The sequence below is a fragment of the Ovis aries genome, chromosome 3 (genome assembly GCF_016772045.2).
Source record: "Ovis aries strain OAR_USU_Benz2616 breed Rambouillet chromosome 3, ARS-UI_Ramb_v3.0, whole genome shotgun sequence".
Lineage (NCBI taxonomy): Eukaryota > Metazoa > Chordata > Mammalia > Artiodactyla > Bovidae > Ovis > Ovis aries.
The window spans coordinates 213,005,603-213,032,105 of record NC_056056.1 but is presented as its reverse complement, the minus strand read 5'-3'; the positions used below and the strand labels follow the sequence as shown (position 1 = coordinate 213,032,105).

Below are 26,503 nucleotides of genomic sequence, written 5' to 3'. Positions count from 1 at the left end.
TTTATTACTCCACTTCCATTCTTCAAGACTGCTTTAGCTATTCCGGGTCTTTTGTTTTTCCATATGAATTGTGAAATTTTTTGTTCTAGTTCTATGAAAAATGCCATTGGTAATTTGATAGGGATCACATTGAATCTGTAGATTGCATTTGGTAGTGTAGTCATTTTCACAATATTTAAGGAACATGGAATATCCTACCCAAGAACATGGACTATCCCCATCTGCTTATTTCGGCTTTGATTTCTTTCACCAGTGTCTTATAATTTTCTGTGTACAGTTCTTTTGTCTCCTTAGGTAAGTTTACTCTTAGATATTTAATTCTTTTTGTTGCAATGGTGAATGGGATTGATTCCTTAATTTCTCTTTCTGATTTTTCATTGTTAGTATATAGAGATGCAAGTAAGTGGTTTCTGTGTATTGATTTTGTATCCTGCAACTTTGCTAAATTCACTGATTAGCTCTAATTTTTTGATACTATCTTTAAGGTTTTCTATGTACAGTGTCATGTCATCTGCAAACAGTGGGAGCTTTACTTCTTTTCCAGTCTGGATTCCTTTTATTTCTTTTTCTTCTCTGATGGCTGTAGCTAGAACTTCCAGAACTATGTTGAATAATAGTGGTGAAAGTGGACACCCTTGTCTTGTTCCTGATCTTAGGGGAGATGCTTTCAGTTTTTCACCACTGAGAACAATGTTTTCTGTAGGCTTATCATATACGGCCATTACTATGTTGAGGTGGTTCCTTCTGTGCCTATTTTTTTTGAAAAGTTTTAATCATAAATGGGTGCTGAATTTTGTCAATGGCTTTTTCTGCATCTATTGAGGTTATCATATGATTTTTATCTTTCAATTTGTTAATATGGTGTATCACATTGATTGATTTGTGTATATTGAAGAATCCTTGCATCCCTGGAATAAACCCAACTTGATCATAGTGTATGAGCTTTTTGATGTGTTGCTGAATTCTGTTTGCTACAATTTTGTTGCAGATTTTGCATCTATGTTCATCAGTGATATTAGCCTGTAGTTTTCTTTTTGTGTGTTGTCTTTGTCTGGTTTTGGTATCAGGGTGATGGTGGACTCATAGAATGAATTTGGAAGTGTTCCTTCTTCTGCAGTTTTTTGAAAGTGTTTTAGGAGGATGGGCATTAGCTTTTCTCTAAATGTTTGATAGAATTCTCCTGTGAAGCCATTTGGTCCTGGGCTTTTGATTTTGGGGGGAGATTTTTGATCATAGCTTCAATTTTAGTGTTTGTAGTTGTGTTGTTCATAATTTCTATTTTTTCCTGGTTCAGTCTTGGAAGACTGAACTTTTCTAAGAATCTCTCCATTTCTCCCAGGTTATCCATTTTACTGCCATATAGTTGTTCACAATAGTCTCTAATACTACTCTGTATTTCTGCATTGTCTGTTGTGACCCCTCCTTTTTCATTTCTAATGTTGTTGATTTGATTCTTCCTTTTTTCTTAATGAGTCTGGCTAGAGGTTTGTCAATTTTGTTTATCTTCTCAAAGAACCAGATTTTAGTTTTATTAATTTTTATTATTGTTTCTTTCGTTTATTTTTCAATTATTTCTGCTCAGATCTTTATGATTTCTTTCCTTCTACTAATTTTGGGGGTTTTTTTGTTCTTCTCTTTCCAGTTGTTTTAGGTGTGAAGTTAGGTTGTCTATTTGATGTTTTTATTGTTTCTTGAGGTTGGATTGTATTGCTATAATCTTTCCTCTTAGACCTGCTTTTGTTGCATCCCATAGGTTTTGAGTTGTTGCGGTTTCATTGTCCTTTGTTTCTAGAAATGTTTTGATTTCCCTTTTGATTTCTTCAGTAGCCTGTTGGTTATTTAGAAACGTGTTGTTTGATCTCCATGTGTTTGTGTTTCTTACAGTTTTTTCTTCTAATTGCTATCTAGTCTCCTAGTGCTGTGGTCAGAGAAGATGCTTGATAGGATTTCAATTTTCTTAAATTTACCGAGGTTTGATTTGTGACCCAAGATGTGGTCTATCCTGGAGAATGTTCCACGTGCACTTGAGAAGGAGGTGTATTCCTCTGCATTCGGATGGAATGTCCTGAAGATATCAATGAGATCCATTTCATCTAATGTATCACTTAAGACTTGTGTTTCCTTATTAATTTTCTGTTTGGATGATCTGTCCTTTGGTGTGAGTGGGGTGTCAGTCTCCTACTATTATTGTCTTACTGTCAATTTCTCCTTTTATGTCTGTTAGTGTTTGTCTTGTGTATTGAGGTGCTCCTATGCTGGGTGCATAGGTATTTACAATTGTCATGTCTTCCTCTTGGATTGATCCCTGGGTCATTATGTAGTGTCCTTCCTTATCTCTTGTAATCTTCTTTATTTTAAGGTCTATTTCGTCTGATATGAAGATTGCTACTCCAGCTTTCTTTTGCATCCCATTTGCATGGAATATATTTTTCCATCCTCTTACTTTCAGTCTATATGTGTCTTTAGGTCTGAAGTGGGTTTCTTGTAGACAGCATATATATGGGGTTTGTTTTTTTTTTAATCCATTCAGCCAGTCTGTGTCTTTTGTTTGGAGCATTAATCCATTTACATTTAAAGTAATTATTGATATATATGTTCCTATTGCCATTTTCTTAATTGTTTGGTGTTGATTTTGTAGATTTTTTTCTTCTGTTGTATTTCTTGACTATATAAGTTCTTTTAATATTTGTTGTAAAGCTGGTTTGATGGTACTGAATCCTCTTAATTGTTGCTTGTCTGAACAGCTTTCTATTTCTCCTTCAATTTTGAATGAGATCCTTGCCAGGTACAGTAATCTTGGTTGTAGATTTTTCCCTTTCAGTACTTTAAATATATCCTGCCATTCCTTTCTGGCCTACAGAGTTTCTGCTGAAAGATCAGCTGTTAAGCATTTGGGGTTTCCTTGTATGTTACTTGTTGCCTCTTCCTTGCTCCTTTTAACATTCTTCCTTTGTGTTCAGTCTTTGTTAGTTTGATTAGTATGGGCCTTGGCGTGTTTCTACTTGGGTTTATCCTGTATGGGACTCTTCGTGCCTCTTGGACTTCATTGACTATTTCCTTTTCCATGTTGGGAAAACTTTCAACTATAATCTCTTCAAAATTTTCTCATATCCTTTCTTTTTCTCTTCTTCTTCTTCTGAGACCCCTATAATTTGAATGTTGGTGTGTTTGATATTGTCCCAGAGGTGTCTGAGACTATCCTCGGTTCTTTTCATTCTTTTGACTTTATTCGGCTCTTCAGAAGTTATTGCCACCGTTTTATCTTCCAGTTCACTGAGTCATTCTTCTGCTTCAGATATTCTGCTATTGATTCCTTCCAGAGTATTTTTAATTTCAGTAATTGTGTTGTTTGTATGTTTATTCTTTAATTCTTCTAGGTCTTCGTTGATTGATTCTTGCATTTTCTCCATTTTGTTTTCAAGGTTTTTGATCATCTTTGCTGTCATTATTCTGAATTCTTTTCAGGTAGTTTGCCCATTTCCTCTCCCTTTATTTGGAGTTCTGTGTTTCTAGTTTGTTCCTTCATTTGTGTAGTGTTTCTCTGCCTTTTCATTATTTTTTTTAACTTATTGTGCTTGAGGTCTCCTTTTCCCAGCCTTCAAGGTTGTTGTATTCCTGGGTAAACCCCACTATGTAATGCATTATCTTTTTATTAATACATGTTGTTGAATCTGATTTGCTAAAAAATTTTTAGAATTTTGCATCTATGTTCATCAAAGTTTGACCTATAGTTTTCTTTTCTTGTCTTTGCCTGCTTTTCTTATCAGGGTAATGCTAGCTTTGTAGAATAATCAGTTGGAAAGAATTCCTTTTACATTCTCTAGAAGAGTTTCTATAAAACTGGGATTATTTCTTCTTAAACGTTTGGAATGTCCCCTGCATAAACACCACTGGATTCAATCCTTTTGAGAGATAGTTTCCCTTCCCTGGGTGATTTCCTCACGCATATCTACTGACCAGTACTCAGCTGCAAGCTAGTAGGGGACCATCTGCAGATATTTGGGTTTCTCTATGCACATTTTTTTTTCCTTTTTTGTCTGTGCTGGGTCTTTACTGTAGCACTCAGGCCCTCTAGTCGTGGTGTGCTTAGCTGCCCCCAAGGCATGAGAGATAATAGTTCCCCGATGAGGGATTGAACCTGAGTCCCCTGCATTGGCAGGCTGATTCTTGACCGCTGGACCACCGGGGAAGTCCCTTTCTGTGCACATCTCTGCTCCCTGGGACTCTGTCCTATGAACTCCCTGCCCTGATGCCAGCAGATAGAGGTCTAGGGTGGAGAAAATGCCAGCGTTTCTGGAGTCAGTAGACTTGTCTCAGCCAATGACTGTGAAAACAGAAAGGATTACTAAAAGGAAGTCTGACTGCAGTCTGCTAAAAATCCCTCTCTGACATCAAGAGCAATCATTTTTTCGACACCTGCTGGACTATGGGCTCTGTGAATGCTCGTGGTTTCTGGGATTCCAGGAGCTCCTTCGATGGCCACAGGTTATGTGTTTTTTAGGCGATAACTGAAGTTGATGGGAAGTACACCTTGGTAAGTATAGACGGAAATTTCAGAGTGAAGAAAGGGACTGGCCAGTCCTAAGTAACTTGGTGACACTTGACCTCTGCCTGGTTCCAGACATCTAGACCAGTGTTCCCAGGTTTTCACAGCACCCCCCGACCCCCGCCTTGGGAGCAGTGGTGGTGGGAGGAGCTGGACTTGGACCACAAGAAGGCTACTGCCAAGGAACACACAGCCTGTTTCCCACCTGCAGGTGCCTTCTTCATCCCCTACCTCATCTTCCTCTTTACCTGCGGCATTCCTGTCTTCCTCCTGGAGACGGCGCTGGGCCAGTACACCAGTCAGGGGGGCATCACAGCCTGGAGGAAGATCTGCCCCATCTTTGAGGGTGAGTCATCGTGCCTGACACCAGAGTCTCTGCACCAGGTTATAAACTGCATTTGGAATAACTGGGGGGTTCAGCAGCAGTGCTAATGGAGATAAGCCCCTGGGTCTTTATGTTAAACCTTCCACTTGTGACTCAGTGGGCATGAGTTTGAGCAAGCTCAGGGAGAGAGTGAAGGACAGGGAAGCCTTGCGTACTGCTGTTCATGGGGTCACAGTTGGACACAACTGAGTAACTGAACAACTCCACTTGTGGGCCCAAGACAGAACTAGTCACTCAGCCCAGCAGAGGATGGAGGAGAAGATGGGGTTGAGGGTGGCACAAAGGCTTTAGCTAATAAGTAGAGTGCAAAGCTATTTTAGTTGTACCTGTATGTATTTTGCAATACATACAAATAATTTTGTGCTTTTAAAAACATATTTAATCAATGGAAAGCATTTAAAAAGAGATTTTGTTTGTTTGTTTTTTAATTCGTTTTTAGTTTGGGGATTTTTTTTTTTTTTGGCTGTGCCATGCAGCTTGTGGTGTTTTAGTTCCCCAACCAGGGATTGAGCCCAGGCTCTTGGAAGTGAGAGTACAGAGTCCTAACCACTGGACAGTCAAGGAAGTCTCTAAAAAGAATTTTAATGAGAAAAAAATCCATTAATAATTCTACTATCTTTGGACTTTCTTGGTGGTCCAGTGATTAAGTAGACTCCACACTTCCACTGCTGGGGGCCTGCGTTCAATCCCTGGTTGGGGAACTAAGATACCACAAGCCTCAAGGCACTGCCAAAATAAATAAAAAAATAATTCTACTATCTTGACACAGTAGTTACTTAGGGTGTTTTAATATTCCTCTCCCTTTAGGATTTTCTTTACATTTCTATTTTGAAATAATTCTATGTTCACAGAAAGTTGCAACAGTAGCCCAGGAGTGTCATGTGTACCCATCAGCCAGTTTTCCTTCATGGTAAAAATTTTATATAGCTATGGAACAATGTCAAAACCTGGAAATGGACATTGGTACCAACCACAGACTTTGTTCAGGTTTCACCCGTTTCCATGCACTCGCTTGTGTGAGGGTATGTATGTGTAACTGTGTGTAATTGTATCACTTGTGTGGATGTGTGTGACCACCACCACTGTTCCATGACTACAAAGGCCTCCACTCCACTGCCCCTTTACAGTCGCGTTCACCCCCTCCCTGCCCTCATCCCTAACCTCTGACAACCATTGATCTGTTCTCTATCTCTGTGATTCTGTCATTGGGTAGCGCTGTATAAATGGAGTCATGCAGTGTGTGACTTTTGAGATCCACCGTTTCACTCAGCATCATGCGCTGGAGATAAACCCAGATTGCTCTGGTATCAATGCGCACGCACGCGCGCGTGCGTGTGTGTGTGTGCTAAGTCACTTCACTTGTTTCCGACTCTGTGACCCCATGGACTAGCCCCTTCAGGCTCCTCTGTCCATGGGATTCTCCAGGCAAGAATACTGGAGTGGGTTGCCGTGCCCTCCTCCAGGGGCTCTTCCGGACCCAGGGATCAAACCTGAGTCTCTTGCATCTCCTGCATTGGCAGGCGGGTTCTTTACCACTAGCGCCACCTGGGAAGCTCCTGGTATCAGTGGTTCATTCCTTTTTATTACTGAGCCGTATTCCATGGCATGGATGAATGTACTACGATTTATTTAACCATTCACCCATTGAAGAACATTTGGGTTGTTTGTAGTTTGGAGAGATTTATTTCACTATTTCTTTCTCTATATTAAAATTTATGTATCTATTAGTTTGAAATAGACAGTTTTTTCATTTTTCTTTTTTGTTTTTAAGAATTTTTTCCTACTTCTTTGTGTTTCTGTTTTAGTTAGTGTTATTTTCCATTTTCTACACAGCAATCATTGAGTTGCATAAACTTTTATCAGATGCATATATCAAAATTTATGCTTATTTTTCATCACGTATAAAATTGTTATACCCTGCTATCATGTATCTTGGTAGAAATAGCCCCCCTCTTTTTCAAATTATTTCTTTGGGATAAATTCCCAAGTTCAGAATCACAGGATCAAATGGACAACCAAGTTGATGTCTCTTGATCTGGCTTATGAAAGTGTTATACTGACGTACAGTCACTGAACTTGAGTAAGGACTTTCTCCCATATCTTTAACAGCTCTGAGTTATGACCCTAGTTCCCAAACTTGTCGGAACATTGGAAATACCCCAGGACCTTCAAAACATCCTGAGGCCTGTACCCCACCCCCAGAGGTTGTGATTAAATTGGTCTGGCATCTAGACTGGGCTTTGGAATTTTAAAAATATCTCCAGGTAATTCTCCTAATATGTGGACAAGTGTGGAACTCACCGAGTGACAGCCTCTGTAGAAATGTTCGGTGTGTTATGGATGCAGAACGCTACCCCCTCCTCGTTTCAGTGTGCACACCTAGGATGAGGGAGCATGAGGGCATTTTGAGGACGTTCATTCACTACGTGCACTTGCTCCCTGGTGAACTGTCTCGTCCTGCTCTTAGCACGTGTTTTTATATTTCAGAAATAGATCAGATGAATTCCAGGGAACATAAGCTGTTGGAATCTCGGAGTTAGCCTTACACGTGCGTAAAATAACTTGGAATTAGAACCAGTGAAGTTTCAGCACCGAGACTGATGCGAGTTCACGGGAAGCAGGGCAGGGCAGCAGGGCTGGGGAGGAGAGCAGGAAGCCCGGGTCCCGAATCCCACGTCTTTGGACCCTCCCAGTGGAGCACAAACCCCCTCCCGAGCAGGGGTGGGCAGGAGAGTGAGACACCTGCCCAGTGCCCCAGCCCGGTCTGCCCTCCCCGCCCCCTCCAGGCATCGGCTACGCCTCCCAGATGATCGTCACCCTCCTCAACATCTACTACATCATCGTCCTGGCCTGGGCCCTCTTCTACCTCTTCAGCAGCTTTACCGTCGACCTGCCCTGGGGGAGCTGCCGCCACGACTGGAACACGGGTGAGGTCACCCTCTCCTGCTTGGCCGCGGTGACCCGGGAGAGGAATTGTCCCTGTACCCTGGGACCTGGACCCCCCCCCCCCGCCCCCGCCCCGTACTTGGGATGCTCTAGAAGTCTTCCAAAGACATCATGGAGGTCTTACACCAAAGATAAGAGCAAGAATCCACCAGCATCACAGGGAAAATGTCACAGGCCTTTTTTAAAAAAGCAATTTTACTTATTTATTGTTTGCTTGTGCTGGGTCTTTGCTGCTGCAAGCGCTTTTCTCTCGTGGTGAGTGGTGGCTACTCTCTAGTTCCGGTGCCTGGGTTTCTCACTGCGGTGGCTTCTCTTACTGGGGAGCACGGGCTCTAGGCACACAGGCTTTGCTAGCTGCAGCACCTGCGTTCAGTAGTTTCGGCTTCCGGGCTCCAGAGCACAGGCTCTGTAGTCGTGACACACAGGCTTAGTTGTTCTTTGGCACGCAGGATCATCCCGACTCGGGGATCAAACCCACGATCCACTGAGCCACCGGAAAAGCCCTACAGACTTTGTAAAAAATTCATGGGTTCCATCAAACACATTATAAATGCATGTATTATGAAGACAGAACTGACTTCTTTTTGTGCAGTTTAGCCCTTTATGTGATCTAAGGCATGGTTAGTTTGATATATGTACATATGGTACACAATACATATATTGTATATAATACATATATAAATATGTGTATATATTATATTATTATATATGTATATATAATATATATGTATATATTATTTCATTTATTTGTTTCTCATGTCTTCTTTCTGATGCTATTTTAGGCCTTTTCAACTCCCCGTTCATCTGGACTGAACCAGGGGATACGCCGTTTTATACAGTATCTCTATCATTTATAATAGCAAGTCTCTTGTGGTTCCATTTTAAGACAGGAGCCCATAAGGCCATAGAACTCCTGAGTCTAATGAATAGAAAGTAAACATTAAATTAAAGATAAAATTAAAAGTTGCCTAGAGTAGTGCTGTCTAGAAGAACAGCCTGGGGTGATGAGCGTCCTTGGTTACTCTCTGACCCGGCAGCCACGAGGCCCCGTCGCCCCCAAACTGTGTGCTGTCTCTCCGGGCCTTCCTTCCTTTGTTCCTCTCTGCCACCACCTCCGTGCCTCTCTGCGATCCTGGATGTCCCTCCCTGAGGGTCACTGACCCACTAGGTTCTGCTCAACGTGTCTGCTAGTGCCTGTCCCGGCCCCGGGCCCTGGCATTCACCCGGCTTTTTCTCTCTGTTGGTTTGGTTTGCGCTCAGTGCTGTGTGCTATATCCTGAGCTCTCAAAACACATTTGTGGAATGAATCAAGTTTTAAAAATCTGTTCTGTTCGGATGTTTTCTTTATTGTGTTTTTTCTTCTCCTCTCTTTATTTCCCCTCCCTCTCTCCCTCCCTTCCCCCCACCTTTTTTTTTTTTTTTGAATAGTTGGCTGTTGGGTCTTTGTTGCTGCTCATGGGCTTTCTAGTTGTGGCCCACAGGCTTAGTTGCTCCTAGGCATGTGGGATCTTAGTGTCCTGTGCTGTGCTTAGTTGCTCAGTCATGTCCAACTCCTTGCGACCTCATGGACTGTAGCCTGTCAGGCTCCTCTTTCCATGGGGATTCTCTAGGCAAGAATACTGGAGTAGGTTGCCATGCCTTCCTCCAGGGGAATCTTCCCAACCCAGGGATGGAATCCAGGTCTCCTGCGTTGCAGGCAGATTCTTTACCAGCTGAGCCACCAGGAAAGCCTAAGAATACTGGAGTGGGTAGCCTATCCCTTTCCAGGGACTCTTCCTGATCCAGGAATCAAACCAGGATCTCCTGCATTGCAGGTGGATTCTTTAGTAGCTGAGTTACCAGGGAAGCCTGACCAGGGACCAGTTCCCCACCCAGGGGAGTCCCCTGCACTGGAAGGTGGATTCTTAACCACTGGACCCCCAGGGCAGTCCTCAGCTCCCAGACCCTCTGCAGGTGGAACTTAACACACTTTGCTGAGCAGGACCCCAGCCCTCACTTCCTCACAGATGGGTGATGACAAGTCATCTCTGAGAAGATTCGCTTTCTCGTGAATGGTGGGGAAAATGCTCTCTATCTTAGTATTTTGCAGGATTGTTGTCCTGATAAAACGCAAAGAAGGGTGTGAACACTTTGTGAAAAGTCTGAAGGCATAGAGGGGTAATTGAGAGCCACTATTTATGGAGCGCCCTGGAGTCTCATTTTCATTTAATCCCCTTATCAGCCCTGCACACGGCTCTTCTCATGTACATTTAGAGCGGAAGGAACTGAGGCTTAGAGAGCCTCTCAGTAAATAACCTGGGGTGGCGGGGGCGGGGAGTGGGGATGGGTAGAGAGTGGGATTCAAGCCAGAGCCTCCTGACCTGTACCCCTGCTCTTAGCCATGACTGCACCACTTCCCTGGATGTCGTCCTGATTGTTCCTCAAAGGTCGTGAGCCCATCCAGGATGGCGGCCCAGAAATATTTGTCTATTTGAAGCAGTGTGCAAAGCATCTTTGCTGATGCTGCCTGGTCTTGCTTTAATTAGAATGTGCAGCCACGACCCACCCCTCCATCCCACCCCCCACCCCATCTGCCGCGGAGAAGTGGGAAAGGGTGCCATGGGTTTGATGAGGTTATTATGTCTTTCGTGTCTCATTGTGAGACTGTTTTGTTTAGATAACTTCAGCCCAGACACCTTCCTTTCCAGTCTCCTAAAGTTCCCCCACTCTCTGGTCACACTGGCCAGTGATCTTTCTCTTGCTCCCCTGACCCCTGGCCGCCCACAGAGCGCTGCGTGGAGTTCCAGAGGACCAATGGCTCTCTGAATGCGACCGCTGAGAACGCCACCTCTCCCGTCATCGAGTTCTGGGAGTAAGTGAGGCCCTTTCTCCTTTCACCCATTGTGGATGGATTGTCCAGGGTACGGGGGTGAGTTCAAACAGTGGTGACTCCACAGACGGCAAGGGACAAACTTCTGCTTCCTCCTTTGGTGGCCCCACCATCCAAGTGGCTTTTTCCTTTTGCCTGTATCTGTGGTTAATGCCGGACTGTCCTCAGGCCCGGCCTGCCTCTCTTCCCCCAGGGCCACCCCCATGAGTGTCCACCCTCCTCCCTAGCTCCTTGTCAGTTACCTCTACTGCTCCCCCCCCACCCCCCAGATTCTGACATTTACCTAAGACGTGATTCCTAACATCAAAGCATCTTCACAGTCCAGCGGAGAGAATATGTTTGCGTCCCCTTCTCTGGGTTCAGTTGCCTCGACCTGGCAGAATAAGCTTACCCGGGGACAGTTTGTCTTTGCCTCCCTGTCTGTCTATCCCCATCTCTGGGCAAAGGTGAGCCTCACAGTCCAGAGTAAAGGAGCCGGTGAGCCTTTTTCAGATCAGAGCGAGAGGCTCAGCTCCGCTGCCTAGGGAGCTGAGGCCGGCAGCTCACCCCTTTCCCCAGGCGGCGGGTCCTGAAGATCTCAGAAGGCATCCAGCACCTGGGGGCCCTGCGCTGGGAGCTGGCCCTGTGCCTCCTGCTAGCCTGGGTCGTCTGCTACTTCTGCATCTGGAAGGGTGTCAAGTCCACGGGCAAGGTCTGTGTCAGAGAGCCCCGGGCCCCTCCCCTCCCGGGACCCTCTGCCCTTGCTGTGGGGCTCAGCCACCCAGGGGTTCCTCAAGTTGTACCTAGTCGGGGATGGGAGGGAATGACCCCACAAAGATTGCTTGGCGCTCGCTTGCTTGATTCTGTGCCTCTCCTGGGTTCAGTCACATGTCCTTCTATTTGGGGAAGTGAAATGGAAGAAAGAGAGGGAAGGGGAGACAGAGAGAGAGGTGGGGAGACAGAGAGAGGTGGGGAGACAGAGAGAGGGAGGGGGAGACAGAGAGGGGGAGGGGGACACAGAGAGGGGAAGGGGGACACAGAGAGGGGGAGGGGGACACAGAGAGGGGAGAGACAGAGAGGGGGAGGGGGAGACAGAGAGAGGGAGGGGGAGACAGAGAGGGGAAGGGGAGACAGAAAGAGGGAGGGGGAGACAGAGAGGGAAGGGGAGACAGAGAGGGAGGGGGAGAGACAGAGAGAGAGGGGAGAGACAGAGGGGGAGGGGGAGTCAGAGAGAGGGAAGGGGAGTCAGAGAGGGAGGGGGAGACAGAGAGGGAGGGGGAGACAGAGAGGGAGGGGGAGAGACAGAGAGGGGGAGGGGGAGACAGAGAGGGGGAGGGGGAGACAGAGAGGGGGAGGGGGAGACAGAGAGGGGGGAGGGGGAGATAGAGAAAAGGAGGGGAGACAGAGGGAGGGAGGGGGAGACAGAGAGGGGGAGGGGGACACAGAGAGAGGGAAGGGGAGACAGAGAGAAGGAGGGGAGACAGAGGGAGGGAGGGGGAGACAGAGAGGGGGAGGGGGAGACAGGGGGACAGGGAGACAGAGAGAGTGAGGGGGAGACAGAGAGGGGGAGGGGGACACGGAGAGGAAAAGGAGAGGCAGAGCCAGGGAGGGAGGCGGGATCTCGGAACACACCTCGTGTGTGGCACATTGCCCACTGCACACAGTTCACGGTGCCTGCTTCATACAGCAGTGCTTCGGGGCTGTTCATCTTGACACAATTCTCAGCCACCTGAGGCCCGAGGGAGACGCCCTGCCTGGAGTGTGTCATACAGGGCAGCTCGAGTTATCCCTGACTCTGGCCCCCGAGGCCTCTGACCAGGCCGCCCTCCTAACTGGGCCACACAGTCATGCTAAGCTCGTAAGCTCGGCGAGGACAGGGTCACGTGTGACATAGCTGTCGTCCCCAACGACCCTGGCCACAGTTCTAAGCCCCCTGTCGGGGGCATGCCTAAGTTCATTCAGTCACTCAATAAATATTTGCTGGGGATTGTGCGGGGGGAGCTGGAGGGAGGGAGGCAGGACTGAACAGCTGCGGGATGAGGGGTGAGCAGGAGCGGGGAGCAAGCGGGCTCTGTGACCTCTCCCGTGGGGTCGCAGCTCCTCCAGGCCCTCCCACCCCCCTCACGGCTTCCGTGTCTTTCCATCGCCTTGGCCCAGGTGGTATACTTCACGGCCACCTTCCCTTACCTCATGCTGGTGGTCCTGTTGATTCGAGGGGTGACGCTGCCCGGGGCAGCCCAAGGAATTCAGTTCTACCTGTACCCAAACCTCACGCGTCTCTGGGACCCCCAGGTAAGAAAACACTGACAACGAGGGCTGCCCCTGTGTTCTGTATGGGCATCTCTGCTCCACTTCCAGCGTCCGCGGTGGGGGATATGTCCACACATCTGCTGGCAGCTGTGTGTGCTCCCTTGCTAGTTTCACAGCTGCCAGGGAGCCCAAGGGGTGTCCCTCGGGGGCTAAAGCTCCTAAAAGCCCTTCTCCAGGCTCTGCCCTGCCCCACCTCCCACCCCCGCTTGGCACCTCCTTTCACACTGGGCAGCCTCTCTCCCCTGACCCTCCGCCAGCCCTCTGCTTCCCGCTCTCTGCCCACACGGCCCACCCCTGGCCGTGTCCCTGGCCCCGCCTGGTGCCAGCTGGCTGGTGTTGAGTTTCCTGCCTGCTGTCCGGAGGGCTGCACCCCGCCTCCCTGTCCCTCCCGGCTCTTCCTTCAGGTCCACCCTCCAGGAGCGGGTGCTTGCTGACCGGGGATTTGGACAGCAAGGCCTGTTGTGAGAAGCCTCTGCCGGCTTCCGCCTCCTGTTTGCCCACCGTTTTGAAGGGCCTCCCAGGTGGCGCTAGTGGTAAAGAACCGGCCTGTCAATGCAGGAGACTAGGATATCCCCGGGTCGGGAAGATCTCCTGAAGGAGGGTGCAGCAAACTGCTCCAGCATTCTTGCCTGGAGAGTCCCATGGACAGAGGAGCCTGGCGGGCTACAGTGCATGGGGTCACAAAGAGTCAGACAGGACTGAGCGACTCAGGATGCGTATGCATGCAAAGCCAGGAGGTGCAGAGGTGGAAGAGGCCATGGGTGAGGGAAACCCAGAGCCCTACACACCGGGCTATCCCCTGCCCCCATCCCCCCAGCAAAGGTCACCTCCCGGGAGCCTCCTTTGCTCGGTGGGGAGGGGCCATGTCCCTGAAAGTGTCAGGGCAGACCAGCAACCAGACAGCTTTTCTAACATTTTAACAGTAAAGGCAGTGGCATTGTCTTGCCAAGGGGCAAGGGGGGCAGGAGAGGAGGGAACAGCCCCTCCCCCAGCTCCTTTTGAGGCGGGGACATCCCCACGGAGGCAGTGGCTCCCCTTGTTCCTTGTGCAGAGGTTGGCTTGACTGTTCTCCAGCCTGCCTCCCCCCACTGGATGGACTACAAGCTCTTCCACCCTGGGTCCTGGGGTCGCTGTGGCCCCCAGAAACAGCCAGACCATTCGAGCCCAGACACTGCCCCAGCCCAGCCAGACCATTCGAGCCCAGACACTGCCCCAGCCTCGGCCCTGGGGTTCCTTCACGGCCTCTGGTGGGATGTGAGCGTGCCCTCCTGTACTCGTTTCTGAGACAGATCGAGACAGACGCAGCTGCCTCATCTCCACCTGGGCCCGAGGGTGCAGTCGGGCTGGGGAGCCAAACTGTAGAATGGCAGCTGCCGAAGCTAGAAAACCCCAGACGTCATCTGTGCACACTCCTCGCAGCACGGATGAGCAGACGGGGCCCAGGCTCACATGGAAGTAACAGCAGGCCGAGACCCACAGGGGACCCTGTGGTGGGACCAGGCAGCAAGCTGGAGGCGGTGGAGCAGCAGAGCTGGGCAAGGCCTGGGGGAGAGGAGCCAGGTGTGGGTCTGGCGTGGATCCTTCATGCAGGAGGAGCTGCTGTGGTTCTGGAGCGCGGCGTGGACTGGTGGCTGAGCCACAAGGTGTCTTTGCTTGGGGGTCAGGCAGGAAGAAGGAGGGGTGACAGACAGGGAGACGGGCAGGTGGAATGAAAGAAGAAAGGGAGACAGGGTCCAGAATCTCTGATACTGACTGGTGGCTTTCCTGATCGATGCCATGTTCGTGCTGACCAGCAGTGCATAGCTGACAACTGCTGAGCACCTGCCACAGCCCTGGCGTCGTTAAGAGATTCATGTGTACTATTTCAGCTCATCCTCACCATCAATCAGTGAAGTATCCCCACTGTTGTTAGTTGTTATTGTTATTAAGTTGCTCAGTGTGTCTGACTCTTTGCGACCCCATGGACTGCAGCACACCAGGCTCCCCTGTCCTTCAACATCTCCCGCAGTTTGCTCAAACTCGTATCTGTTGAGTCAGTGATGCCATCCAACCATCCCTTCCTCTGTCGTCCCCTTCTCCTCCTGCCTTCAATCTTTCCCAGCATCAGGGTCTTTTCCAATGAGTCAGTTCTTCTCATCAGGCGGCCAAAGTATTGGAGTTTCAACTTCAGCTCAGTCCTTCCAATGAGTATTCAGGACTGATTTCCTTTAGGATTGACTGGTTCTATCTCCTTGCTGTCCAAGGGACTCTTGAGTGCCTTCTCCAGCACCACATATAACAGCTGGCGGCAAATATGAAGGAGGACCAGAAAGCATGCAGCTCTGAGAGTTAAAAGGCCATAATTCTGCGTCTGGCTACTGCAGGGATGAAGACCTCTTTCAGTCTCCTCTCCAGGACACTGTCCTTCCAACCCCGGGCAGCTTCAGGCCATGCAGGGAGCTGATGCCCTCAGAGTCCTCCGAGGCCATGGTTTCCAGAGCCAGGCTTGGTCCTGAGCTCGTGAGCAGCCATGTTAGCTGCTGGTCCTGGCCTTCTGCAGGGCGGGATGTCCCGGCCAGAGTGCTAATCAAATCCAGTTGGCGTTTCCCAGGAAGTGTGACGGTTCCAACCTGCATTTGGCTGGCACTTGAGAAAGGCGCAAAATTCCTGCAGCACAAAGACCAGAGCGTCTCTGTCTGTCAAGCTCAGTCTGGGAGCAGAAGCCAGGCAGAGACACGACTGGGTTTCTCTGTCTGCCAGGTTGCTGTGCGGTGGGTGGGCTACCGCCTCTCCCGGGCTCCCCAGCACCGACTCTGTCCCACTGGGGAGCAGCCGCGGGGGCCCCGCTGGTGCGTGTGCTGGTCAGGCTCTGTTTATTTCCCTCATCCACCCTGACCCTTTTTGTCTGTCCATTGCACTCTGGTAGATCGGTAAGGACAGGGTCTGGGGACAAGGTGTCCAGAGAACCCTTGTTGGACGTCTTAAATTTCTGTGTTAAGCTATTCTCGGGAGGGTTTATTTCAGGGGGAGGTTGGAGCCATTAATTGGAATGAGGCTTTTTATTTGATGTCGCACATTGAGACCTAGGGAACCTGGAAGGCAAGTTGCTTCTTTAGAATGACAACAACAGCAAATAGCCCACTGTGCTGGGCTGTGCTTAGTCACGCAGTCGTGTCTAATTCTTTGTGACCCCCCAGGCTCCTCTGTCCATGGGGATTCTCCAGGCAAGAATACTGGAGTGGGTTGCCATGCCCTTCTCCAGGGAAATCTTCCAACCCAGGGACTGAACCCAGGTCTCTTGCATTGCAGGTGGATTCTTTATCATCTGAGCCACCAGGGAAGCCCAAGAATACTGGAGTGGGTAGCCCATCCCTTCTCCAGGGAACTTCCCGTCAGGGAACTTCCCGACCCGGGGATTGAACCAGGGTCTACTGCATTGCAAGCGAATTCTTTACCAGCTGAGCTACCAGGGAAGCCCTGAGGTGGGATAGGGAACTAGTGTTTTTTTATGTATTAGGCATTTGACATACACTATTTTATTTTTATTTGTTATTTTACACATTTTATCTATTAATATACCCCCTTTTTATTTCACTTATTATTACCATTTTCATGATGAGGCTAGTGAGGTTCAGAGAGGTTAAGTGACCCGCCTAAGGTCACACGGCAAGTAAGGAACAGAGTTAGGAAATGAACTCAGTTTGACTCCAAAGCCCAGGCTTTTTCTGTTCCGTAATTGCCTTTCTGAAAATAGTAAATATAGTAGTTCTTGGGGTTGGACTCTGGGTTGAAAAACATCTTTCCTGGATCTTCTAGAAATTTCTCTCTTCCCCTGTCCCCTACTCCAAGACCTCTTTTTAACCCACACGTGGCCAAGTTTTTTCACACCTGTTTTGTCAGGCAGTCTTCTGTGCCAGCCAAGCTCATGGAGCTTTGTTCTGGAAACCAGGGCTCCTGCACCAGGCAGGTGGCAGCTGGGCTTCGGCGGGAACAGAATGGCTTGCTCTGCTGTCCTCCGGCCCTTCCCCACTCCGCCCCCAGCCTGCGTCTCCCCTACCCCAGCAGGCCAGCCCAGAGCAGCTGCAAGCCAACTCACTAGCCAGGGGCCTGTGTCACAGTTGCAGGGCTGACCCCTGCACTCTGAACCCTCAGGCCTTCTGCTTCCTTTTCCTCCTTTCTCATCAACCTCTCCTCCCAGCTCGATCTGCGTGTGTCCCCCGAGGGCGAGGTGAACAGCCGAGTCACAGTTTTCCTTTATTTCTTCTTCCCAAGCCCAAGTTCGAAATACTTCCTAACATTGGGATCTGCCCGTGGGCAACCGTGGGAATGTCTCCAAGGAAACAGAGAGTTTCCCATGTGGACCGTGGGCCCTGCCAGGTGTGGGAGTGGACCTCCAGGGCCCGAGGCTGGGCCAGGTCCTGGATGACCTGCCTGGAGAGACCTCCCTGATTCTTTCTTTTTATTTATTTAATATTTTATTTTGGCTTTGTCAGGTCTTAGTTCCTGGAGGAGGAAATGGCAACCCACTCCAGTATTCTTGCCTGGAGAATCCCATGGACAGAGGAGCCTGGTGGGCTACGGTCCGTGGGGTCGCAGAGAGTGGGACACAACTGAGCGACGGAGCGCACAGAGCAAGTCTTAGTTGTAGAACGTGGGGTTTCTTTCTACCGCATCACGCAGGCTCGCTCTTTGCAGCACAGACTCTTCAGTTGTGGCCCACAGGCTTAGTTGCTCCAAAGCACGTGAGATTTTAGTTCCCCAACCGGGAACCGAACCCGTATCCCCCCACATTGCCAGGTAGATTCTTAACCACCAGACCACCAGGGAAGTACCCCCTTATCCTTTCTTTTCGAGCTCAGAGCCTCTTGCCTCACTGACCCACCCCTGAGGTTGCGATAATGAAGGGAGCGGACGAGTGGCCTTCAGACCAGAGACCACTGGGTTTCCTGGAGGACGCTCCTCTCAGTCTCTGGGGCAGTTTCAGAAGAGGAAAAGGTTTGAGACGCTGCAAAGGAGGCCCCAGACTCCCTGAGGCATGACCTCCACCTGGGGTGTCCACTGAGTTTTGTAGTGCCCACCCTGGTACCCCCCGCTCGGCTTCTCTCATGCCTGCCCTTTCCTTCTCCAGCTTCCAAAATAAATCCCGAGGCCCCCCTCCCCTCTCCCCATCATCATTTCCCCTGAGGTTTAAGAAACTTTCCCTGAGGTGGTCGACCTTGCCTGCTAGCTCTTTTCTGGCCCTGCCCCCTTGGGGGTCTTCCTTTGTGCTTCTTGCTGAGGACCCCCTGCCCCAAGTGGCAGCTCCTGCCTCCCAAATGCCCTTGGAGTCCTGATGGGCAGGAGGCACAGATGGTCAGGCACAGCCCCCATCTCTTCACCCTCTTTCCTGTCTGTCTCCAGCCCTGCACAAGTGGAAAGAGAACAGGAGGCAAGAGAGCCGGGGTGGACTCCAGTTCTCAGAGGCTGGAAGGCAGGGATCCCCACTTCTGGGCTATACACTGGGGTTCCCCAGGAGGCTCTGAAACCACACAGGATTCTGGGTTCTGCTCGCCTAGTTCAGGGTCTCAGCTGGTATGCTGGTTGAGGAATGTGTGTTCTGAGGCAGTCAGCTGGCATGGGGTCCCTCGGACCTGTCAGAGCACCAAGGAAAGGGGGCATTTTTGGGGAGTGAGAGCAGGAGCAAGGGAGGTTGAGGGTGGTTGTGGTGGTTAGGGAGGCAGGTGGGGCGGGCAGGGGCTGAGGGGCTGTGGACACAAGCAGCTGAGGCTTTGGTGCCCGTGGGCACAGGAGCCTGATTTTAGCGGAAGGACAGCAGGGACCTGTTTGGGGGCTACTGTGGAGGGTGAGACCAGAAGTGGGGACCCCGCCACCAGCCTGGCGATGTCCGTGGCCACAGCTCGGTGCTCACGTCCCCTGAAGGCAGGAGGTGCCTGGGGAGGGTCTGTGGCCCCAGGACCCCCACCTCCTGTGGATCTGCAGCCTTGCTGAGCCCCGTTTGCCTTGATCTTCTTTCTCTTTGGGATGTTATTCTAGCTGTGAAATCTAAATCACAGCGTGCACAGGCCAGGCCGGCAGCTGAGATAATAAGAGGGACAGCTGCGCCCTGTGTTTACTGAGCGCCGTCTTCCCCCAGGAGCACACAGCCCCTTCGAGATGACATCTCTTCCCCCTCTGGATGTTTTGCGAGCGGAGGATCCCTCCTCTGTTTTCAGAGGGTTTTGAGGCATGTGGGACACACGGCCGTGAAGGCTCGGACATTGAGGACCCACATCCCCAGAAAGACTCTCCTGGGTTCCTTCCAAACTGGGCACATCATCCGGAGTCTGGGGTGGGAGAAAGTGGGGGCTGAGCCCCGGGCTTTGTTTCCATTACAGCAGCACGGGCCCAGCCTCACTTGCTGTTTCTGCTTGTTTGTTTTTTGTTTTGTATCTGACTGCCCCGGGCCTTAGTTTCAACATGAAGATTTTTTTTTTTTTTTTTTTTGGCGGCATGTGGGATCTAGTTCCCTGAGCAGGGATTGAACCCAGGCCACCCCCCCTGCATTGCGAGCTGGGAGTCTTAACCACTGGACACCAGGAAAGTTCCCAGGCCTCACTTGGTTCTATGGCACCTGCCCACCAGCCTCCATCGTGGGTCCTTTAGTCCTGATGCCCATGCCACCCCAGTGGTGCCCAAGACACCCCATCTAGAGGCCCAGGAAGTCGAGCCCATTGGGACAGCACGGTCTGGGGGCTCTCTGCCCCGGCTGAGGGCAGGGCTCGGTATCTCCAACCTGGCTCGGCCGTGGGCCTGTGGGCACCTCGGAGGGGCAGCTTTCTTGCCTTTTCTCTGTGTAGGTGTGGATGGACGCGGGCACCCAGATCTTCTTCTCCTTCGCCATCTGCCTAGGGTGCCTGACGGCCCTGGGCAGCTACAACAAGTATCACAACAACTGCTACAGGTGAGTGGGTGCAGGGCCTGGGCACCTGCCCCTCCAGGTGTGCCAGGTCAGGGGCGATCCCTACACCCCACCTGCCTTCACCCCACTCTCCAGTCAATCTGCCAGGGCTGCCAGGTGGGTGAGAGGAGCCGGGGGCAGCACGGGCAAGCGATTGCTCCCTGGAGGACGGGATAACTGAGGTTGGCTGGGAAACCCAGCCCCGGGCTCATGTAGAGGGCAGTGGGCGCCGGTAGGCAAGCAGATCTGCCCGGGAGTGAGTCACACAGAGCAGCCCAGGCCTGCCTGCTCTGGTCCCTCCCCATGGCTCCTGCGGGCCCACCTGGGTTATGTCAGAGAATTTAAGCCAGTTTTAGTATTAGCTAAACAAAATCACATCATGCATTTCAAAATCGAAACTTAGGTGGATAAGGAACATCTGTAGCCTGGGTGCCCCTCTCCCCTCCATTAACGTGCGGGCTGGGCTGAGTCACGAGGGTGGTGTCCCAGGAGGCACGGTGATGGCACGGTGGGAGAGGGAGGCTGTGTGTCCGTGGGTGAGGTTCAGACCCTGTTACTCGCTTGGGGCCTCACTCTTCCAGGATGACTGTGGGTCAGTCCAAGTCTGAGCCCATGGAATCGGGGCTCAGGACCAGCCCCTTAGGTGTACTCCGCCTGTGCTGGACGCGGTGTCCAAGGGTGTCCCTTGGGTTCCCTGGTCCTGGCCAGAGGAGCTGGGAGCCCCGCTGACCGTCTGTTCCCTGCCCCGCCCTGCCCACAGGGACAGCATCGCGCTCTGCTTCCTCAACAGCGGCACCAGCTTCGTGGCCGGGTTTGCCATCTTCTCCATCCTGGGCTTCATGTCCCAAGAGCAGGGGGTGCCCATCTCTGAGGTGGCTGAGTCAGGTGGGTGGTGTTTTGGGGGCTGGGGGGCCCAAGACAGGCGACTCCGTGAGCTTTGTCTGAACCTTCGCCAGCCCACTGGGATTTACAGGCGTTTCTGCTGTCCCCTACACTCTGGGTGACCTTTCAGTGGCTGCGTCCTGGAAAGATGTGGGGTGGACTTAAGCAGCAATTCCAGCTTCAAAGGGCGAACAGGTGTGCAGAGAACATCTTCCTTCCACACCCGCCTCCAGTTCCTCACCGTGGAGGCAACCAGTGTCATCAGGCTCATGGTTTCCCTCCAGAAGTGGTTTAGTCTTTTAAGAGAAAAAGAATACACATATGTCTATACGTACACATTCACACACACATACATATTACTGTTTCTGCTTGTTACATCTTGTAACAACCAGTTGCTAAGGTGCGGTATACAGTCCTGCATTCTGCCCTGTCTTGTACCCTTTAAAGTGTGTCTCAGAGGTAAGTTAATTACCGGCACATGGCTTTCCTCCTTTAAGTGCCTGACCCTCACCCCCACCCCCATCCATGCAGCACTGCTGTTGCTTTTAAATAAAATCACAGATGGTCCCCTATCTGGGTAAGTGGCCAGCATTTGCCTTGTACACCCTCTAGGGCCGTGGACCACCTGCTTGCACCTGTAACAAGATGATTTTGATCATGGGGCTCACAAGCTCCCCCATGACACAAGGTGCCGGGCACCAGATAACTGACATCATGGGTTCTTATTAAGAACGATCGCGTTTCTCTGTTACAAAGCGCTGCCCTGTGCCAGGCGAGGTGCTGAGTGTTTGCGGTGACTTGTGATGGAGAGAGGTGCTGAGCGTTTGCGGTGATGCGTGATGGAGAGAGGTGCTGAGCGTTTGCGGTGACTTGTGCTGGGCGAGGTGCTGAGTGTTTGCGGTGACGCGTGATGGAGAGAGGTGGGGCGGGGGCGGGCCCTGGCAGCATGGGAAGCAGGCTAGGAGCTGACCGTCGTCCCGGCCCCCGGTCTTGCTCTTCCTTTTAGACAAAATCGGACGCGGTCAGAGTGTTATGGCCGTAGATGTGCCCTTCCTTTCAAAGGCAGCTCCCTATGGATGAACGGGTGCTGGCATGTGACTCTGTTCTTGCCATCTGAGCCAGCTGAGGGCAACAGGAAGTGTTTGAGAGGATGGGGCGGTGGGGGTGGGGGGGTTGGGGGGGGGCGCGGTAACATGACACCCAATGACAGCTCGCTTGTTTTTGGTCAAGAGAAAAAGCAGTGCAGAGGTGCAGAGGTGGCCAGCAGTGCCAGACTCAATCTAGTATTGCCTTACGGTCGCACGAAGGCTCCATGTCCTTCACCTCCCCCACTCTCCCTTTTACACTGGGACAACCAGCTCCACAAACATCTGTGAGCTCTTTTTAAGTATGAAACCTCTGGTTTGGAGCTATAGATCTGGAGAGTGAGCGCTGAGGATTTGGCGGTAAAACTTATAGAAATGTGGGTGAAATAGACCCCTTCCTATTTTCCAAAACCCTTTAAAATGCACCAGCCTTTATGTTCTCCTCCTGCCCCGAGAAAACAGCGGGCGGTACCTTGAAGAGCAGGGATCAGGTCGGGGTCTGGGTGTCTTCTTCTGGGCCAGGACAGTGGTGGGGGTGGCTAGCTTCAGGGCTCCCGCTGTCCTGTGTCCCACACCGGGAAGCCTGCCTGGGGGTGGCACTGCGTGTCCCTCTCTCCCTGCACAGGCCCCGGCCTGGCCTTCATCGCCTACCCCCGGGCTGTGGTGATGCTGCCCTTCTCGCCCCTCTGGGCCTGCTGCTTCTTCTTCATGGTCGTTCTCCTGGGACTGGACAGCCAGGTATCAAGAGAGATGGCCACTCAGAGCCTGAGAGGCAGTGGTGTGCGTAGGTTGGGGGTGGGGAGCAGCGGGCTTGTTCCCCAACACTGAACCTGATGCCCTGAAGGCCCTTAAAACAGCTGGGGGCTGGGCGCGTGTCAGGCGGCGATGCCCTTCCAGGGACCAAGGGGAGCTTTGGAGGGTAGGTCCAACCCCAACCATGCAGGGGCCGCTCTGGACTGTCAGGAGGCAGGCAGGGCTGCCCCTGGGAGCGATGAGCCAGAGCTGTTTGACGGAGCTTCTCGTGGGAGGCACTTGCCCTCCAACTCCTCGCCCTCTCGTCCAGTTCGTGTGCGTGGAAAGCCTGGTGACGGCGTTGGTGGACATGTACCCCCGTGTGTTCCGCAAGAAGAACCGGAGGGAGGTCCTCATTCTGGGGGTGTCTGTCACCTCATTCCTCGTCGGGCTGGTCATGCTCACAGAGGTGAGGGAGTGGGGGCTTGCAGGTGGGTCCTGGGGAGGAGAAGAAGCCAAGGGTGGGGGTCACTGTCCTCCCAGCAGGGGAAGCAGCTGCTGTGATGCCAGGTCTCTGCTGTCTGGGCTTCAGAGCCTGGGGTCTGGTCCTTTCCCAGCCTGGGAAGCACTGAACATCTAGCTCTGGTCACGGCTGAGGGATGCTTTGGCTCCCCGGATGCTGAGAAGTATAGAAAGCCTGGATGGGAAAATCAAAAGGGTCTAGTACAGTTGGACTGGGAAAAACTGCATCCAGCAAGACCCCATGAGTTCCCAGGCAGCTGACCCAAGTTCCAGGGACAGACTTCAAAGGCAGTAAAGGGAGCCCTAGGGTGGGTGACATCCCGGGTGACATCTCAGGGGAGAAGGCAGGAGATGGAACTTGTAGCCTGAACATACCCAGGACGGCCCCTATCTTGACCTTCTGCCAAAAACGCACACTATCGTGGACTCTGTGTCACCCCCTGCTTGTTCTCAGGGTTGAGCTAACAATGGCTGTTTCAGCTCTCTTTCCCGAAACAATGAGAAGCCCCTATCCTCGTCACATGTCTGCCTAGAGCCTTACAGCTTACCAGCCAGGCTCTCCTGTGATCCTCCCCGCCTCCTCTCCATGCCCCGAGGGTGCCCGTCTCCTCGGTAAGGCTCCGTCTCTCTCCCTCCCGGGCAGGGCGGTGTGTACGTCTTCCAGCTCTTTGACCACTATGCGGCCAGCGGCATGTGCTTGCTGTTCGTGGCCATCTTCGAGTCCTTCTGCGTGGCGTGGGCCTACGGTGAGTGACTCTCCCCTTGGTCCTGACCCTGGCACTCACCTCTGCCCAGGGCTCTCAGACAAAGGAGACACCACTGCTCACAACCACTTTTCCCTGGCCCAACCTCAAAATAAAAAAAAATCTCAAGAATCCGACATGGCCCCCAAGAGGTGGTCTTGTGCACCCTCCTAATGATGGCTGCCCCCGGCCCACCCTGGGGGACCATATCACGTCTTATCCAAAGTTTTTCAGCCTTTAACAACCTCGATCATCAGAAAATCCCTGCCTTGGCCCAAGCCGAGTTCTGCCTGCTGCTGTTTATGTCTGTGAATTCCAGGCAAGAGTCAGCTCCCAGGGCAATCAGAGAAGACATCCACCACGTCTTTTCCTGACCTGTCCTTGCCCTTCCTGGTCACTGTGGTCCCTGTCCCGATGCTTCAGATGCTAGACGGTCCTTTCTCCCCCTCCCTCGTCTCCTTCATGGCAGGAGCCGGGCGCTTCTATGACAATATCGAGGACATGATTGGGTATAGGCCGTGGCCTCTCATCAAATACTGTTGGCTCTTCCTCACACCGGCTGTGTGCACAGTAAGACAAGCTCCGGAGGAGAAACCAGATGAAGGGAGAGAGGCGGTGGTCCAGGAGGGTAATGGGCCCTTACCCTAGAAGGGACTTCTCTGTGGGGACTGAAAATCCTTTAGAGGTTTCATTCATCCTCCTGTTGGGTTCTGCAAAATTCGAGCCAGATAGCTTCTTCCCATTTCACAGAAGTATAAACTGAGGGCCAGGACAGCCGGCTCGACCTACTCCACAATGTGAGTCTAACGTGGGGCAGATGCCTCGGGCTGCTGAGATGATACTCACTGATAAAGTCCAGTGATGACAATAGCAGTTCTAGAACATTTAGCTTCCTGCTGGGCGCAGAGTGCATCACACATTTAATCAGTCCTCACAAGAACCCCATGAAGTTAAGAATAACCGCTGCATTCGCTTCTCAGGTGAAACTGAAGCCCCGGAGGTTAAGCAGTTCACTGGAGCCGGAAGGTGGCCGAGGGTTGGGGCTCAAGCCCAGGCAGCCTGGCTTGGAGTCTGGGCCTGAGCTCCCAAGCACCACTGCTTTGGCTTTTCCTGGGTCCGCAGCGCCCCTGAACACCCACTGTGCTGATGACAGGCCAGGGGATGGAGGCTCCACCCCTGCGCTCCAGGTGCTCACAGCTGGGCACCAAGTCCCACCTGAGGGCCAACCACGCGTAGAGACGCCCAGGGGCGCGGGGAGCCTGCAGAGACAGAGTAGGCGCCTTGGAAATACCTCCCCAGGCGTATGGATTTTGAGCAGTCTGTGGATGGAGGCTGGAGGTAGACTGGCCCAGCTGGGTTGGGGACCCATGCTCCCCCAGCCCCGTCTCTCCCACTCTCACCCTCAGGCCACCTTCCTCTTCTCCCTGATCAAGTACACCCCGCTGACCTACAACAAGAAGTACAAATACCCGTGGTGGGGCGATGCCCTCGGCTGGCTCCTGGCCCTCTCCTCCATGGTCTGCATTCCTGCCTGGAGCTGCTACAAACTCAGCACCCTCAAGGGCTCATTCAGAGAGGTAGGAAGATGGAGGGGAGAAAAGAGTCAGAGGACGAGCTGGTGGCTCGTTCTTGCTGACAGGTGGCAGCCTGCCTAGGTAGAGGGTGGTGCACAGGAGGGCCAGGGGTCCTGATGTGGGCATCGGGGAGGGACAGACGGAGTGCTAACTGTCTCAGAAAGAGACAGGAGGCCGCCAAGACGCCGCTGTGGTTACCGGGAGGGCGTCTGTGTAGCAGGAGGCACGCACACAGCAGCGAAGAGGGCTGCTGCCCCCTCATCCCCTGTCTCCAGCTCACGACAGACCCCACTCTGCTCACAGAGAGTTCGCCAGCTCCTGTGCCCAGCCGAGGACCTTCCCCAGGGGCACCGAGAAGGACCCTCCGCCCCGGCCACACCCAGGACATCACTTCTCATCCTCACAGAGCTGGAGCCTCACCGCTAGAGGCCAGGCCCTGGGTGGTCCAGTGAGCCTGGCTGTGGGCACGATTACGACTACGGAAGGAGCACACAGAAGCAGCCCTCTGTGTTTCTCCAGGCTCCCCGCCCCTGCTCGGGAAGGGGTGGGGGCGGGGCAGGCAGAGACTAGACAAGATAATAGGGGACATTTTAGAACCCGGTTCTGAGCTGGGTGCCAATTTCCCTGCTCCAGGGGTGGCTGGACGGATGAGAAGGGCCAGGATCAAAGGCAAACCCTTTGAGAGGGGCCTGGGGAGTCTGGGGGAGGGGCGAGAGCTCTGTTTGGCTTCCCTTCATTCCATTAAATCCACGTTCTTCCCACCACCTGCTAGCGGGTCCGTCTGGTTTCTGCCCCCTACCCTTGCTGCCCTCCCCACCTCCTCACCCACCCTGTCCGCTGTTTCTCCTTCCCACATTGAGTGGGGTCTCTCCTTGTGGACCAGGAGCAGAGGGGCTGCTGTAGGAGACGGGGGTGGGGCCCAGCCAAGGTCCTCTGTCCCCAGGCCCTTGGCCAGAGGGGCTGTCTCCCCTCTGTCCACACCCCCATCCGTCCCCTCTCCCCATCCGTCCGCTC

General features: G+C 51.9%; 1 protein-coding gene across 2 annotated transcripts in view; it reads left to right on the top strand.

The window, feature by feature from the left end:
- Nucleotides 1-26,253, top strand: part of SLC6A13 (solute carrier family 6 member 13) — a 38,985-nt gene extending 12,732 nt beyond the window's left edge. The window contains exons 3-15 of one of the 2 annotated variants that reach the window (XM_004006961.5): nt 4,758-4,892; nt 7,718-7,858; nt 10,644-10,728; nt 11,305-11,437; nt 12,883-13,017; nt 19,851-19,954; nt 20,712-20,836; nt 22,544-22,656; nt 22,982-23,119; nt 23,816-23,918; nt 24,385-24,485; nt 25,322-25,492; nt 25,793-26,253. In XM_004006961.5, coding sequence (XP_004007010.2) covers nt 4,758-4,892; nt 7,718-7,858; nt 10,644-10,728; nt 11,305-11,437; nt 12,883-13,017; nt 19,851-19,954; nt 20,712-20,836; nt 22,544-22,656; nt 22,982-23,119; nt 23,816-23,918; nt 24,385-24,485; nt 25,322-25,492; nt 25,793-25,915 — 1,607 coding nt within the window. In that variant the 3' untranslated portion in view covers nt 25,916-26,253. Of the gene's footprint in view, nt 1-4,757; nt 4,893-7,717; nt 7,859-10,643; nt 10,729-11,304; nt 11,438-12,882; nt 13,018-19,850; nt 19,955-20,711; nt 20,837-22,543; nt 22,657-22,981; nt 23,120-23,815; nt 23,919-24,384; nt 24,544-25,321; nt 25,493-25,792 lie in introns of both variants that reach the window. The other variant, XM_060413484.1, reaches the window with a different exon arrangement.
- The last annotated feature ends 250 nt before the right edge of the window (nt 26,254-26,503 follow it).